Genomic DNA, 16,761 nt, shown 5'->3' on the forward strand with positions numbered 1-16,761 from the left:
CACCTGAGCCCTCACCTCCTGCCTCCTCCATCTCCCACCTGAGCCCTCACCTCCTGCTTCCTGCATCTCCCACCTGTGCCCTCACCTCCTCCCTCCTGCATGTCCCACCTGTGCCCTCACCTCCTGCCTCCTGCATCTCCCACCTGTGCCCTCACCTCCTGCCTCCTGCATCTCCTACCTGTGCACTCACCTCCTGCCTCCTGCATCTCCCACCTGAGCCCTCACCTCCTACCTCCATCTCCCACCTGTGCCCTCACCTCCTGCCTCCTGCATCTCCCACCTCTGCCCTCACCTCCTGCCTCCTGCATCTCCCACCTGTGCCCTCACCTCCTGCCCCCCTGCATCTCCCACCTGTGCCCTCACCCCCTACCTCCATCTCCCACCTGAGCCCTCACCTCCTACCTCCATCTCCCACCTGTGCCCTCATCTCCTGCCTCCTGCATCTCCCACCTGTGCCCTCACCTCCTGCCTCCTGCATCTCCCACCTGTGCACTCACCTCCTGCCTCCTCCATCTCTCACCTGAGCCCTCACCTCCTGCCTCCTGCATGTCCCACCTGTGCCCTCACCTCCTGCCCCCTGCATCTCCCACCTGTGCCCTCACCTCCTACCTCCATCTCCCACCTGTGCCCTCACCGCCTGCCTCCTGCATCTCCCACCTGTGCCCTCACCTCTTGCCTCCTGCATCTCCCACCTGTGCCCTCACCTCCTGCCTCCTGCATCTCCCACCTGAGCCCTCACCTCCTGCCTCCTGCATCTCCTACCTGTGCCCTCACCTCCTGCCTCCTGCATCTCCTACCTGTGCCCTCACCTCCTGCCTCCTGCATCTCCCACCTGTGCCCTCACCTCCTCCCTTCTGCATCTCCCACCTGAGCCCTCACCTCCTGCCTCCTCCATCTCCCACCTGTGCCCTCACATCCTACCTCCATCTCCCACGTGTGCCCTCACCTCCTGCCTCCTCCATCTCCCACCTGAGCCCTCACCTCCTGCCTCCTGCATCTCCCACCTGTGCCCTCACCTCCTGCCTCCTGCATCTCCCACCTGAGCCCTCACCTCCTGCCTCCTGCATCTCCCACCTGTGCCCTCACCTCCTGCCTCCTCTATCTCTCACCTGTGCCCTCACCTCCTACCTCCATCTCCCACCTGTGCCCTCACCTCCTGCCTCCTACATCTCCCACCTGTGCCCTCACCTCCTGCCTTCTGCATCTCCCACCTGTGCCCTCACCTCCTGCCTCCTGCATCTCCCACCTGTGCCCTCACCTCCTACCTCCATCTCCCACCTGTGCCCTCACCGCCTGCCTCCTGCATCTCCCACCTGTGCCCTCATCTCTTGCCTCCTGCATCTCCCACCTGTGCCCTCACCTCCTGCCTCCTGCATCTCCGACCTGTGCCCTCACCTCCTGCCTGCTGCATCTCCCACCTGTGCCCTCACCTCCTGCCTCCTGCATCTCCCACCTGTGCACTCACCTCCTGCCTCCTCCATCTCTCACCTGAGCCCTCACCTCCTGCCCCCTGCATCTCCCACCTGTGCCCTCACCTCCTACCTCCATCTCCCACCTGTGCCCTCACCGTCTGCCTCCTGCATCTCCCACCTGTGCCCTCACCTCCTGCCTCCTCCATCTCCCACCTGTGCCCTCACCTCCTACCTCCATCTCCCACCTGTGCCCTCACCTCCTGCCTCCTCCATCTCCCACCTGTGCCCTCACCTCCTGCCTCCTCCATCTCCCACCTGAGCCCTCACCTCCTGCCTCCTGCATCTCCCACCTGTGCCCTCACCTCCTGCCTCCTCTATCTCTCACCTGTGCCCTCACCTCCTGCCTCCTCTATCTCTCACCTGTGCCCTCACCTCCTGCCTCCTACATCTCCCACCTGTGCCCTCACCTCCTGCCTTCTGCATCTCCCACCTGTGTCCTCACCTCCTGCCTCCTCCATCTCCCACCTGTGTCCTCACCTCCTACCTCCATCTCCCACATGAGCCCTCACCTCCTGCCTCCTCTATCTCTCACCTGAGCCCTCACCTCCTGCCTCCTCCATCTCCCACCTGTGCCCTCACCTCCTGCCTCCTGCATCTCCCACTTGTGCCCTCACCTCCTTTCTCCTGCATCTCCCACCTGTGCCCTCACCTCCTGCCTCCTCTATCTCTCACCTGTGCCCTCACCTCCTTCCTCCTGCATCTCCCACCTGTGCCCTCACCTCCTGCCTCCTCCATCTCCCACCTGTGCCCTCACCTCCTGCCTCCTGCATCTCCCACATGTGCCCTCACCTCCTGCCTCCTCCATCTCCCACCTGTGCCCTCACCTCCTGCCTCATTCATCTCTCACTTGTGCCCACACATCCTGCCTCCTGCATCTCCCACCTGTGCCCTCACCTCCTGCCTCCTGCATCTCCCACCTGTGCCCTCAACTCCTGCCCCCTGCATCTCCCACCTGTGCCCTCACCTCCTGCCTCCTGCATCTCCCACCTGAGCCCTCACCTCCTGCCTCCTGCATGTCCCACCTGTGCACTCACCTCCTGCCTCCTCCATCTCCCACCTGAGCCCTCACCTCCTGCCACCTGCATATCCCACCTGTGCCCTCACCTCCTGCCCCCTGCATCTCCCACCTGTGCCCTCACCTCCTACCTCAATCTCCCACCTGTGCCCTCACCTCCTGCCTCCTGCATCTCCCACCTGAGCCCTCACCTCCTGCCTCCTGCATCTCCCACCTGTGCCCTCACCTCCTACCTGCATCTCCCACCTGTGCCCTCACCTCCTGCCTCCTGCATCTCCCACCTGAGCCCTCACCTCCTGCCTCCTGCATCTCCTACCTGTGCCCTCACCTCCTGCCTCCTCTATCTCTCACCTGTGCCCTCACCTCCTGCCTCCTACATCTCCCACCTGTGCCCTCACCTCCTGCCTTCTGCATCTCCCACCTGTGCCCTCACCTCCTGCCTCCTCCATCTCCCACCTGTGCCCTCACCTCCTACCTCCATCTCCCACATGAGCCCTCACCTCCTGCCTCCTCTATCTCTCACCTGAGCCCTCACTTCCTGCCTCCTCCATCTCCCACCTGTGCCCTCACCTCCTGCCTCCTGCATCTCCCACTTGTGCCCTCACCTCCTGCCTCCTGCATCTCCCACCTGTGCCCTCACCTCCTGCCTCCTGCATCTCCCACCTGTGCCCTCACCTCCTGCCTTCTGCATCTCCCACCTGTGCCCTCACCTCCTACCTCCATCTCCCACCTGTGCCCTCACCTCCTGCCTCCTCTATCTCCCACCTGAGCCCTCACCTCCTGCCTCCTCCATCTCCCACCTGAGCCCTCACCTCCTGCCTCCTGCATCTCCCACCTGTGCCCTCACCTCCTCCCTCCTGCATGTCCCACCTGTGCCCTCACCTCCTGCCTCCTGCATCTCCCACCTGTGCCCTCACCTCCTGCCTCCTGCATCTCCTACCTGTGCACTCACCTCCTGCCTCCTGCATCTCCCACCTGAGCCCTCACCTCCTACCTCCATCTCCCACCTGTGCCCTCACCTCCTGCCTCCTGCATCTCCCACCTCTGCCCTCACCTCCTGCCTCCTGCATCTCCCACCTGTGCCCTCACCTCCTGCCCCCCTGCATCTCCCACCTGTGCCCTCACCCCCTACCTCCATCTCCCACCTGAGCCCTCACCTCCTACCTCCATCTCCCACCTGTGCCCTCATCTCCTGCCTCCTCCATCTCCCACCTGTGCCCTCACCTCCTGCCTCCTGCATCTCCCACCTGTGCCCTCACCTCCTGCCTCCTGCATCTCCCACCTGTGCACTCACCTCCTGCCTCCTCCATCTCCCACCTGTGCCCTCACCTCCTGCCTCCTGCATCTCCCACCTGTGCCCTCACCTCCTGCCTCCTGCATCTCCCACCTGTGCCCTCACCTCCTGCCTCCTGCATCTCCCACCTGTGCCCTCACCTCCTGCCTTCTGCATCTCCCACCTGTGCCCTCACCTCCTACCTCCATCTCCCACCTGTGCCCTCACCTCCTGCCTCCTGCATCTCCCACCTGAGCCCTCACCTCCTGCCTCCTCCATCTCCCACCTGAGCCCTCACCTCCTGCCTCCTGCATCTCCCACCTGTGCCCTCACCTCCTCCCTCCTGCATGTCCCACCTGTGCCCTCACCTCCTGCCTCCTGCATCTCCCACCTGTGCCCTCACCTCCTGCCTCCTGCATCTCCTACCTGTGCACTCACCTCCTGCCTCCTGCATCTCCCACCTGAGCCCTCACCTCCTACCTCCATCTCCCACCTGTGCCCTCACCTCCTGCCTCCTGCATCTCCCACCTCTGCCCTCACCTCCTGCCTCCTGCATCTCCCACCTGTGCCCTCACCTCCTGCCCCCCTGCATCTCCCACCTGTGCCCTCACCCCCTACCTCCATCTCCCACCTGAGCCCTCACCTCCTACCTCCATCTCCCACCTGTGCCCTCATCTCCTGCCTCCTGCATCTCCCACCTGTGCCCTCACCTCCTGCCTCCTGCATCTCCCACCTGTGCACTCACCTCCTGCCTCCTCCATCTCTCACCTGAGCCCTCACCTCCTGCCTCCTGCATGTCCCACCTGTGCCCTCACCTCCTGCCCCCTGCATCTCCCACCTGTGCCCTCACCTCCTACCTCCATCTCCCACCTGTGCCCTCACCGCCTGCCTCCTGCATCTCCCACCTGTGCCCTCACCTCTTGCCTCCTGCATCTCCCACCTGTGCCCTCACCTCCTGCCTCCTGCATCTCCCACCTGAGCCCTCACCTCCTGCCTCCTGCATCTCCTACCTGTGCCCTCACCTCCTGCCTCCTGCATCTCCTACCTGTGCCCTCACCTCCTGCCTCCTGCATCTCCCACCTGTGCCCTCACCTCCTCCCTTCTGCATCTCCCACCTGAGCCCTCACCTCCTGCCTCCTCCATCTCCCACCTGTGCCCTCACATCCTACCTCCATCTCCCACCTGTGCCCTCACCTCCTGCCTCCTCCATCTCCCACCTGAGCCCTCACCTCCTGCCTCCTGCATCTCCCACCTGTGCCCTCACCTCCTGCCTCCTGCATCTCCCACCTGAGCCCTCACCTCCTGCCTCCTGCATCTCCCACCTGTGCCCTCACCTCCTGCCTCCTCTATCTCTCACCTGTGCCCTCACCTCCTACCTCCATCTCCCACCTGTGCCCTCACCTCCTGCCTCCTACATCTCTCACCTGAGCCCTCACCTCCTGCCTCCTGCATGTCCCACCTGTGCCCTCACCTCCTGCCCCCTGCATCTCCCACCTGTGCCCTCACCTCCTACCTCCATCTCCCACCTGTGCCCTCACCGCCTGCCTCCTGCATCTCCCACCTGTGCCCTCACCTCTTGCCTCCTGCATCTCCCACCTGTGCCCTCACCTCCTGCCTCCTGCATCTCCCACCTGAGCCCTCACCTCCTGCCTCCTGCATCTCCTACCTGTGCCCTCACCTCCTGCCTCCTGCATCTCCTACCTGTGCCCTCACCTCCTGCCTCCTGCATCTCCCACCTGTGCCCTCACCTCCTCCCTTCTGCATCTCCCACCTGAGCCCTCACCTCCTGCCTCCTCCATCTCCCACCTGTGCCCTCACATCCTACCTCCATCTCCCACCTGTGCCCTCACCTCCTGCCTCCTCCATCTCCCACCTGAGCCCTCACCTCCTGCCTCCTGCATCTCCCACCTGTGCCCTCACCTCCTGCCTCCTGCATCTCCCACCTGAGCCCTCACCTCCTGCCTCCTGCATCTCCCACCTGTGCCCTCACCTCCTGCCTCCTCTATCTCTCACCTGTGCCCTCACCTCCTACCTCCATCTCCCACCTGTGCCCTCACCTCCTGCCTCCTACATCTCCCACCTGTGCCCTCACCTCCTGCCTCCTGCATCTCCCACCTGTGCCCTCACCTCCTACCTCCATCTCCCACCTGTGCCCTCACCGCCTGCCTCCTGCATCTCCCACCTGTGCCCTCATCTCTTGCCTCCTGCATCTCCCACCTGTGCCCTCACCTCCTGCCTCCTGCATCTCCGACCTGTGCCCTCACCTCCTGCCTGCTGCATCTCCCACCTGTGCCCTCACCTCCTGCCTCCTGCATCTCCCACCTGTGCACTCACCTCCTGCCTCCTCCATCTCTCACCTGAGCCCTCACCTCCTGCCCCCTGCATCTCCCACCTGTGCCCTCACCTCCTACCTCCATCTCCCACCTGTGCCCTCACCGTCTGCCTCCTGCATCTCCCACCTGTGCCCTCACCTCCTGCCTCCTCCATCTCCCACCTGTGCCCTCACCTCCTACCTCCATCTCCCACCTGTGCCCTCACTTCCTGCCTCCTCCATCTCCCACCTGTGCCCTCACCTCCTGCCTCCTCCATCTCCCACCTGAGCCCTCACCTCCTGCCTCCTGCATCTCCCACCTGTGCCCTCACCTCCTGCCTCCTCTATCTCTCACCTGTGCCCTCACCTCCTGCCTCCTCTATCTCTCACCTGTGCCCTCACCTCCTGCCTCCTACATCTCCCACCTGTGCCCTCACCTCCTGCCTTCTGCATCTCCCACCTGTGTCCTCACCTCCTGCCTCCTCCATCTCCCACCTGTGTCCTCACCTCCTACCTCCATCTCCCACATGAGCCCTCACCTCCTGCCTCCTCTATCTCTCACCTGAGCCCTCACCTCCTGCCTCCTCCATCTCCCACCTGTGCCCTCACCTCCTGCCTCCTGCATCTCCCACTTGTGCCCTCACCTCCTTTCTCCTGCATCTCCCACCTGTGCCCTCACCTCCTGCCTCCTCTATCTCTCACCTGTGCCCTCACCTCCTTCCTCCTGCATCTCCCACCTGTGCCCTCACCTCCTGCCTCCTCCATCTCCCACCTGTGCCCTCACCTCCTGCCTCCTGCATCTCCCACATGTGCCCTCACCTCCTGCCTCCTCCATCTCCCACCTGTGCCCTCACCTCCTGCCTCATTCATCTCTCACTTGTGCCCACACATCCTGCCTCCTGCATCTCCCACCTGTGCCCTCACCTCCTGCCTCCTGCATCTCCCACCTGTGCCCTCAACTCCTGCCCCCTGCATCTCCCACCTGTGCCCTCACCTCCTGCCTCCTGCATCTCCCACCTGAGCCCTCACCTCCTGCCTCCTGCATGTCCCACCTGTGCACTCACCTCCTGCCTCCTCCATCTCCCACCTGAGCCCTCACCTCCTGCCACCTGCATATCCCACCTGTGCCCTCACCTCCTGCCCCCTGCATCTCCCACCTGTGCCCTCACCTCCTACCTCAATCTCCCACCTGTGCCCTCACCTCCTGCCTCCTGCATCTCCCACCTGAGCCCTCACCTCCTGCCTCCTGCATCTCCCACCTGTGCCCTCACCTCCTACCTGCATCTCCCACCTGTGCCCTCACCTCCTGCCTCCTGCATCTCCCACCTGAGCCCTCACCTCCTGCCTCCTGCATCTCCTACCTGTGCCCTCACCTCCTGCCTCCTCTATCTCTCACCTGTGCCCTCACCTCCTGCCTCCTACATCTCCCACCTGTGCCCTCACCTCCTGCCTTCTGCATCTCCCACCTGTGCCCTCACCTCCTGCCTCCTCCATCTCCCACCTGTGCCCTCACCTCCTACCTCCATCTCCCACATGAGCCCTCACCTCCTGCCTCCTCTATCTCTCACCTGAGCCCTCACTTCCTGCCTCCTCCATCTCCCACCTGTGCCCTCACCTCCTGCCTCCTGCATCTCCCACTTGTGCCCTCACCTCCTGCCTCCTGCATCTCCCACCTGTGCCCTCACCTCCTGCCTCCTCTATCTCTCACCTGTGCCCTCACCTCCTGCCTCCTGCATCTCCCACCTGTGCCCTCACCTCCTGCCTCCTCCATCTCCCACCTGTGCCCTCACCTCCTGCCTCATGCATCTCTCACCTGTGCCCACACATCCTGCCTCCTGCATCTCCCACCTGTGCCCTCACCTCCTGCCTCATGCATCTCTCACCTGTGCCCACACATCCTGCCTCCTGCATCTCCCACCTGTGCCCTCACCTCCTGCATCTCCCACCTGTGCCCTCACCTCCTCCATCTCCCACCTGTGCCCTCACCTCCTGCATCTCCCACCTGTGCCCTCACCTCCTGCACTCTTTTCATCTGAAAAGCCTGCAATGGACCATCTTCAAATCTCTCCCTAAACTTTGCTCCCAACAATCACACTTCCTTTCCTGACACACTTCTCTCTTATGAGGACCCCTGTAATAACACCGGGCCCACCTGGATGACCCAGGACACTGTCCTCATGTGAAATAACCCCGGACACTGTCCTCAGTTTCGTCACATTGCAGGTCACTTTGTCATGTGAGGTGTAATATTGACAGGATCTGGGAAGTAGGATGTAAACAACTCTTTGGAGGGGCATTATTCTACCTGCCACAACCTGTACCTGGGAATCCCATAACTCAATTCTGAAACTCAGATATCTTAAATTCTCTATATGTCCCCTAAATTCCTCAGTTTTACTTTCCCATATATATCCTTCAATCTCATATACATCTCTGGTCCTTTGACACTTCCACCACCAACACTCTCACCCTACCTGTCCCCGCGTTTTGTCCATCAGCCCCTTTCTTTTTCCGCCCTGGAAGGATTAAGGATATTCAGGATGGAAAGAGCCCTTAGCACAGGCCAGCACTGTACCGGATGCTTGAATGGAATCATCTCATATACTCCTCCCAGCAGCCTCGGGTGAATTAAATTACTTGTTTGTGCCTCGGATGCCTCATAGTCAACGGGGTAGTGCGTGTTCCTCCCTCGGGGCTGCTCCGAGGACAGAGGGATGTGAGTGAGGCATTGAGATGGTGCCAAGGACAGGGAGAGCGCTGTTGTCATTCCCACCTCCCGATGTCCCACCCCCACCCACCGCTCCACAGGCTCCTTTCCTGCCTCAACTCCCCATCGCACCGGTTGTGTCTTCTTGGGGGCTGCCAGCTGTCTCTCAGGACGCAGCTCAAATGCCTCCCACCTGTGTGTCCCCATGCCTCTTATCATATCTCGGATTGCTGCCAGAGCTTGGGTCACGTGTCTGTCTCTGACAGTAGACTGAGAAGCTCTTGGAAATAAGGGATCCAACTGAGTTCTCTTCCTCACCTTGCATCTCCCACACGGATGCCTGGCACTTGGTGCATAGTAGGTGCTCAGTACGTGTCTGTTGAGTGGATTAGTGGGCTCACAAGACTAGACTCTTAGCCATCCTGGCCGTTTTCCTTTGGCTTGGTGATGTTTGCATCGTTCTTCTAAGATGTAGAGCTTAGAGCTGAACAGCTGGGAGGTACCTTGACCTCCACTGAGGACACTGGGACACTGAGCTCGACGCGGTTGGTGTGGTGCGGTGATTGCCTGCACCTGGTCAGGCTGTAGGTCTCTCAGCCGCCAGGAGCTGAGCACCGTGGTCTTGAATCAGTTCTCTCGCCTCCCACCCGGCACCTATGTTTTCTCTCCTGCCTGGCTCAGCGGGTGATGTGCCCTCCTGCTGGCAGCCGCCTGCCTGCCGTTTGGATTACCTCAGACTAGGCCTCCAGGGCATGCCCCAGGCTGCTTCCTTCCTTCCGCACCTTAAAGAGGGTCTCACCCTTCACTTGGCACCAGTCCCACTAACCCAGTGCTGCTCTGGTTCCCAGTCACACACTTCACGTTTTAGAGACGGGTCCAGAGGGAGAGAATCCATAGCGTTTCCCATGCCTCAGAGCCGCCCGCCCTGTGTCCTGGCGTGGACTCCTGCGCCTCACACTCCCAGCCAGGGCGGCAGTTCTTTGTAGCCACGTCAGCTCCCCGTGCCCAGGGGGATTCCAGACCTGCCCAGCGAGTCCGAATCTCAGAGGAACCAGACCTGCTGGGGTTTCCCTGCCCTAGTTTCACTCTCCAGTTCCTGCCCACATGCTGCTCCACCCGCTTCTCCACCCTCACCCGCCCTGCCAGGTGTGAGGGGCGCGGGTGGTGCTGCGGGAGCCTCCCCCCGCCCCCCGCCACCACATTGAGTGCCGGGAGGCCGGGAAGGCTGCTGTGGACTTAGGTGTAAATGCCCCCAAACACCAGATGTGCACCAGGTCCAGCCCTGGGGAGGTGGGCCGTGCTGTCACAGGACCAGCAGGACCTGTAGCCGGTCAGTGTGGCAGTGGCTCTGGGGCTCTGCAATGATTAGCCGCTTCAGGTTGTCTCAGGCGTCCACAGCAGCTGCCGGGGTGTCCTTCCTGAGAATAGCTAGACGGGAGCACCTTGTGGGGTGGGGGTGGGGGCAGAGATCACCGAGGGAGAGAAGGAGGGCTGAGCCTGGGGTGAGGCACCAGGGCAGAGGCTGAGAGGGAGTGGGTCCTGCACCCAGTGGAGGAGGCCCCGGGGGAGTGGAGGCCCAGCAGGAGGCACAGCGGCCTGGCCTCCCGCCTGCGCCTCGGTCCCCCCATGAGCCGCTTCCTCCCGCACTGAGCACAGCAGCAGAGGCCGGGACTTGACTTGAGGGAAAGCTAACCCTGTGAGCTTCCTCCAGCCTGTGAGCTCTGGAGGTGATGGAGCGAACGAGAGGCAATAGTCACCGCACCATTATGAAATGCAAGCATGACTGACGTGGAAGCCGCCGGGACCGAGTCTGTGCTGCGCGGAATAAGCTGATCAGACCACTGTGCCCTCACCTCCTGCCTCCTCCGCAGGAGCAATACCAACACTTTTCCTTTTTCACTTTTAGGTCACAGTACTGTAATTCCAGTTATTCTTGGACCAGAGATTAACCATGTTGAAGTGGAATTAGGTATGCTTTCACATGCTTATATATTCTGCATTTATGAATGGGGGCCTACGGAGTCTCCCAAGGCTAAACCTGATCGTTACTGATCAACGTTGTGTGCGTAATACATTGCATATTTAGGGAGGAACATTACAAAAGCAGCAAGCCTGTCATGGGTTGAGTGTTGCCATTTTTAGCTGATTAAAATGAACAGCCTGTGGTTTGGAAATTAGGGTTTTAGTCCCCTGCTTGTGGCTTTTCTCTAACAGTCTCTATGGTCATTTTAAAGTGTAAAAACTCAGGAAGAATGCTCAGGGACATTATTCACACTTGTATGATTTGAGTATCTGATTAATGAATTGAACCCTGACTTGACTGCACAATCAGGAAGTGTCTAGAGAGGTCTGGAGGAATCAACATCTTCTTTCGAAAAGAAAAGAAAGGAGGGAACGAAGACATTTACAGTGTAAACCAAGTTTTCTGTGAGGCGATTGAAACATGTTAATGAGTTAAATTTGCCAGCAACTTGGAGAGTCTTTCCGTTTCAGGAAGAAATGACTGAAGCTCAGAAAGGTTAAGTGTTTGTTTCGGGCGAAGCCGCTGGACAGCGGTGCAGGCGGGCTCCAGCTGCCGCCTGCTTCTGCAGCCCACGCCGGCCACCGCTGTTCACCACACACGTTCTATGTTGCTCGGGTCCTCTGTCACTTGTATTTGTGGTTTTCCTGCTTTCTATTTTTTACTGCTTTATGAACTGGTCTATTATTTTTCTCCTCATTTTGCGCTTCATTTGCACCTCATTTTCCATTTGTCTGCACGGAGAGTTAGGGAGTTATTTCCAGTTACTTTCTCTTGCAGTATATGCAATTTCAGCTCTAAATTCCCTTATCACGCCTTTAGCTGTTTGTTCCACAAATACTGAAACACCAGATTTTCATTGCTGTTCCTTCAAAACTTTAAAAAACTTTCTCTTATGATTTCCTCTTTCATCTATGGATTGTTTGTGTTTTTTTACTGTCCAAATATTTGGACAATTTTGTAGTTATTTTTCTGTAATTGATGTCCAATTTAGTTCTATTATGATCCAAGATTATATACATATTATTTCAATCTTTTGAAACTTGTAGTAATCTGCTTAAGGACCAGAATATAGTGTATTTTTAAAAATATTTTAAGAATCGATTTCAGAGAGAAAGGGAGAGGGAGAGAAAAAAAATCACTGATGAGAATCATTGATAGCTGCCTCCAGCACGCCCTCTACTGGGGATGGAGCCCACACCCAGGCATGTGCCCTGACTGGGACTGAACTGTGATCTCCTGGTTCACAGCTCGAAGTTCGGTCATCAGCGGGCGGAATACAGTGTATTTTGATGAATGTTCAAATGCATTTGAAAAAATGTGCATCTGCACGTTTTGGTTTTATCGTCCTGTTAATGTCAAGTAGGTGAAGTTGATAAGTCATTTATATCCTTATTAATCTTTTGTGTGCTTTCTTTATCTATTGCTGAGAGAGATGTTAAATTTCTAGGAGAGCCAATTTGTCTATATATCCTTTAGTTAGGTTAATTTTTGCTTTATGTATATAATTTTTTAATCCTTGCCTGAGGATATTCTTATTGACTTTTAGAGAGAGGGGAAAGGAGAGAGGAAGAGAGAGAAACATTGATATGAAAGAGAAACCTTCTGTACATGCCCCAACCAGGAATTGAACACACAACTTTTCAATGCATGGGAAGATGCTCCAACCAACTGAGCCATCCGGCCATGGCTTTGCTGTATATGTGTTGAGGTTATCTACTATATTTCTGCTGAGGGCCACCTAGGTTTTAATCATTTATTTAACATAAATTTGAGGAGAAGCCAATTCATATTTTGGTGATGAATTATAACGGATACCTAATTTCTATGCTTGATATACTTTTCATATTTAAAACAAAGCATGTCTGTTTTCTTTCTGGAAGTAGCACTATATTCGCATTATATATCCATTAGCATAGATTGATTATATTAAGTTAAAACTCAGAGACCTGAGTTTCCAAAGTCAGCACTTTGGCCCTGGCCGGTGTTGTTCAGTGGCCAGAGCACCAGCCCACACATGGAAGGGTCACGGGTTAAATTACCCGTTGCAGGTTCAATCCCCAGCCCTGGTCAGGATGCTTATGGGAGGCAACTGTTAGATATTTCTCTCTCACATTGATCTCTCTCTCTCCCTTCCTGTCTCTAAAATCAACAGAGAACATATCAAAAATAAAAACAAAAATAAAATCAGAACTTTGTCAACTTCTCCTAGGAACAGATGTGCAGCTGAACTGCTCTGCTTCGCTGAATGAGAAGGATCACGTCTATTGGAACTTCCTTAGAGACGATGGGCAGGACCCAAATGAGCACGAAGGGGAGGAAATAAAGGCCAGGTATGTAGATGCGATGTGCGATGGACAGCATCACATATGTGAGTGTCCCTGTATCATCTAGGCCTGATGTAAACACTCCAGACTCCTAAAGAGGTAACGGAATGTTTGGCATAAGTTGTAATTTATGTGTTATAATTATAATTCCCACACTCTGTGCTGATGGGTTGTGCAGAAACTCATTGCTGAGATCTAAACTGAGGAAAGAACGTCAAGGAGGCTCTTTAGCATCACCTCGCAAGAGCAGCCCTAGTCCGCCAGGTTCTGACGGGGATAGAGGTTGTACCTGCGCCTCTTACAAAGGAGTGGCAACCGAGCCCACAGGTGTTCGGATTTTGAAAATTCTGTGAAGTGCTTTGTTTTTACGAATGTGCCAGAGTCCGGAGCCTGTGACATGTGCAAGTCAACGTGGGCCCTGTGAACAGTGGGTGTCCCGAGCCGTGTCCCCGTGCCACCATGTGAGCAGCAGGGTCTGCGTGCACAGCAGCTCCGTGTCCCAGTCCCACAGGCCGTGCAGCAGCTGCCGGCCTGTCTCCACCCTGTCCTTTCACGCAGGCCTTTCTTTTGTCTGATGGTTGAAAACGATGCATTATGAGAAACTTGAGAAATCCTGAAAATCACAAAGAAGGAAATAGTCGTGCAAACGCAGTAATGTGTGTGCTTTGGGAATTTCCTTATGGGCAAGCGATCCACAGACAGAGCCGCCGGCTCCCGCCCTTTAGAGGCGGCTTGTAGCTTCGTATCAGAACACCCCTGGCAGGGTTACCTCCTAAGTAATTAACCGAGCACCGAGGGAAGGTTCCAGAGATTGTCTCAGCAAATGTGAACGTAAACCACCAGTCACCTGGATTGACATTGAGCACACTAATTATCTTCTTGTCGGAGCCCATTCACGGAAATTAGAGACACAGTAAGAACGGGAAGAAAAAGCGAAGAGGACAGTGATGAGGTATAAACATCTAGGAGGCACTGTTGGTGTAAAACGCCCCAAGTGACATGTATTGGTCCCCGAGTCACCTATATTCTTTCCTTACGGAGTGGCCAGACTTCGGAAAACAAAACAAGCTAAGTGTGTGGTCATTCACACGTTCAGAGGGACTGGGCCATTGCGGTCATTGCTGGTGCGTGGATACCCTCGGTTCTGGCGAGCAGCGACCCTGGGATGCCCACAGCTCAGCTGCCGGAGCCACAGCCGCTCTGGCCACTTGCAGGCTGCGCGGGAGGCTGCCACTGCCCCTCCGCGTGGGCCACGGAGCCCGCGTTTCCCCCAGTGCCCATGGGTGACCCTTGGCGAGGCAGCAGGCCACTTAGCAGGCTATGAAGTGAGCTGAAGCCAGCTAAGAAGCCAGGAGGGCTCTTTCACTGTCGGTGCACGAGCTTCTTAGGTCACTGTTTGGGCCTCTCCGTGGCCTGGGGGCCTCTCTCCCAGGTTGTCCAGTGTGTCCGAGAGCGGGTGTTTCTGGCTGGTGACTCCGCTCCGTGATGCTGGGGATGCGGGGGCCACAGTGGGCACAGGCCCAGGTGCGGGACGCCTGCTGCGAGGGGCGGCAGGGTGGCCACGCTGGGAGTGCTGCCGCCTGCCCGAGCCGCCCCTCCCCGCACCCAGTGTGGACAGCGTGAGTGAGTCCCGTGGCCGAGAGAGGAACCCCGCTGAGGGGTTGGCGTTTCCTGGCGCTCACTGAGCAGCCTACCTGGTCCTCATCTCCCCGGGTGGTCCTGGGAACAGTGTTGTTTAAAATGGGTTTTAAATGCTGAACAAAATAAAAGGGACCGTAGGTATTGCACGGGCAGCGCTGTGTGCGTGGTCTAGGCCGGCCCCTCGCAGTCCTGCCACAGCTGTGAGTGCCTGGCTGTAGAAGGAGCGCTGAGCAGGTGGGGGAGGAGAAACAGGACAAAGATTTAAGAGAGGGAATAGTTTCCTGTATTTTAATTTAGCGCCATTTCCTGCCACACGTTTTACCAGTTCTAGGTAGTTGCTCTCCATCCGGGGCTGGCTCCTGGGCCCCTGGCTTCCTGCAGAGCAGGAGGCCCCTGGGGACAGGCGCTCCGAGGGAATGACCCCACGATGGGAGCCACTGCGCCCGCACCCCCTCCTCGGTAATGCCCTGCAGTGGACGAAGCTTCTGCTAACTTGCTTTCCTCCCTTACAGGACTTCAGAAGGCAAATGGCATGCTTCAAGAATATTGAGAATTGAGAATATTAATGAAAAAAACCTAAATTTTTCATATAATTGCACTGTGTCCAGCGAGAAAGGCCTAGACACCAAACGCTTCATCTTGTTGATAAAAGGTTTGAGAAAATGTTGTTTTGGAAGTCTGGGAATTTTGAACGCTTGCTGAGGGACTCCTCAAAGAGCACGTCTTCCTCACTGTGTACGTGAAGCAGGCTCCCGTGAGGTGTGCACCCCTGGGGCCGATTCCAAGCAGAGCAGGAGGCACACAAGTTATTCTTCTGCCCTCAGCTCCACTCTTACGTAGAAGCCAGGGGCGCCGAGCAGGGAGGCAGGTGGACGGTGAGGAAAGAGTCCAGGGAGGCTGCCAGCTGGCTGTGGCACCCCCCGGGGGCGGGGCGGGGCGGGGAGCGCAGCTCAGCGTGGGATGGTGCTGGAGGGGGTACAGCCAGCGGCACTGGAGGGCCCCCAGCCTCCTGCAGCTGGGCAGGCATGGCCCTGGGGTGCTCACTCCTCAATGACAACTAACAGAGGCCTCCCTGCCTCGGGCCAGTCCCCGAACTTGGCAAGTGGACAATGGACGGCCCTGGTCAGAGGACCCTTCGCGTTTCCCCCGAGTCTCCCACTAATAGCCCCCCAGAGCCTCCGCCGCAGCTCCCAGCATGGCTGTGTCCAGGCGGAAAGCTGTGCTCCAGTGACTGCTCACTCACCACTCGTTCCTAGGCTGGCACCACCCACATGCAGGGAAAGACCGGGATCTGAGAGAGACAGAGAGGTAGAGAGAGAGAGAGAGAGAGAGAGAGAGGAGAGAGGAGTGTGTGCTATGTCTAGCTTTGGTGAGAAACCAAAGGAGTGAGGGTCACAGAAGCTAAGGCCTGAAGCCCCCCGCCCTGGGTGTGGGGTCCTGGTTCCCGTCCACGACTCACCTGGAGCGCCTCAGCGAGGCCGTCGGTCTACCACGCACTCACAGGATGGCTGACACTCCTCACATGCATTCACGCAGGTGGTGCAAGGCTCTGACCACCGTCACCCTGACCTATACCACACGTCACACAAGGGAAGACAGCAGAGCTAGACCCCACGGGTGTGAGACCCCACGGATGGGCTGTGAGACCCACGGGCTGTGAGACCCCACGGGCTGTGAGACCCCACGGATGGGCTGTGAGACCCCACGGATGGGCTGTGAGACCCCACGGATGGGCTGTGAGACCCACGGGTGGTGAGACCCGATGGGCTATAAGACCCCACGGGCTGTGAGACCCACGGGCTGTGAGACCCCACGGGCAGTGAGACCCACGGGCTGTGAGACCCCACGGGCTGTGAGACCCCACGGGCTGTGAGACCCACGGGCGGTGAGACCCACGTGCTGTGAGACCCCACGGGCTGTGAGACCCACGGGCGGTGAGACTCCACGGGCTGTGAGACCCACGTGCTGTGAGACCCCACGGGCTGTGAGACCCAC

At 58.0% G+C, this 16,761-nt stretch overlaps 1 protein-coding gene across 1 annotated transcript in view; it reads left to right on the forward strand.

Moving 5' to 3' along the window:
- The window catches only part of IL18R1 (interleukin 18 receptor 1), a 42,758-nt gene that overhangs the window by 16,127 nt on the left and 9,870 nt on the right, over positions 1 to 16,761 (forward strand). Inside the window, exons 6-8 of the mRNA XM_079791904.1 lie at positions 10,685 to 10,747; positions 13,011 to 13,131; positions 15,279 to 15,418. Of these exons, the coding sequence (XP_079648030.1) occupies positions 10,685 to 10,747; positions 13,011 to 13,131; positions 15,279 to 15,418 (324 nt within the window). The remainder of the gene's footprint in view (positions 1 to 10,684; positions 10,748 to 13,010; positions 13,132 to 15,278; positions 15,419 to 16,761) is intronic.

The sequence above is a fragment of the Cnephaeus nilssonii genome (assembly GCF_951640355.1).
Source record: "Cnephaeus nilssonii genome assembly, chromosome: 15".
In the NCBI taxonomy this organism is placed as follows: domain Eukaryota; kingdom Metazoa; phylum Chordata; class Mammalia; order Chiroptera; family Vespertilionidae; genus Cnephaeus; species Cnephaeus nilssonii.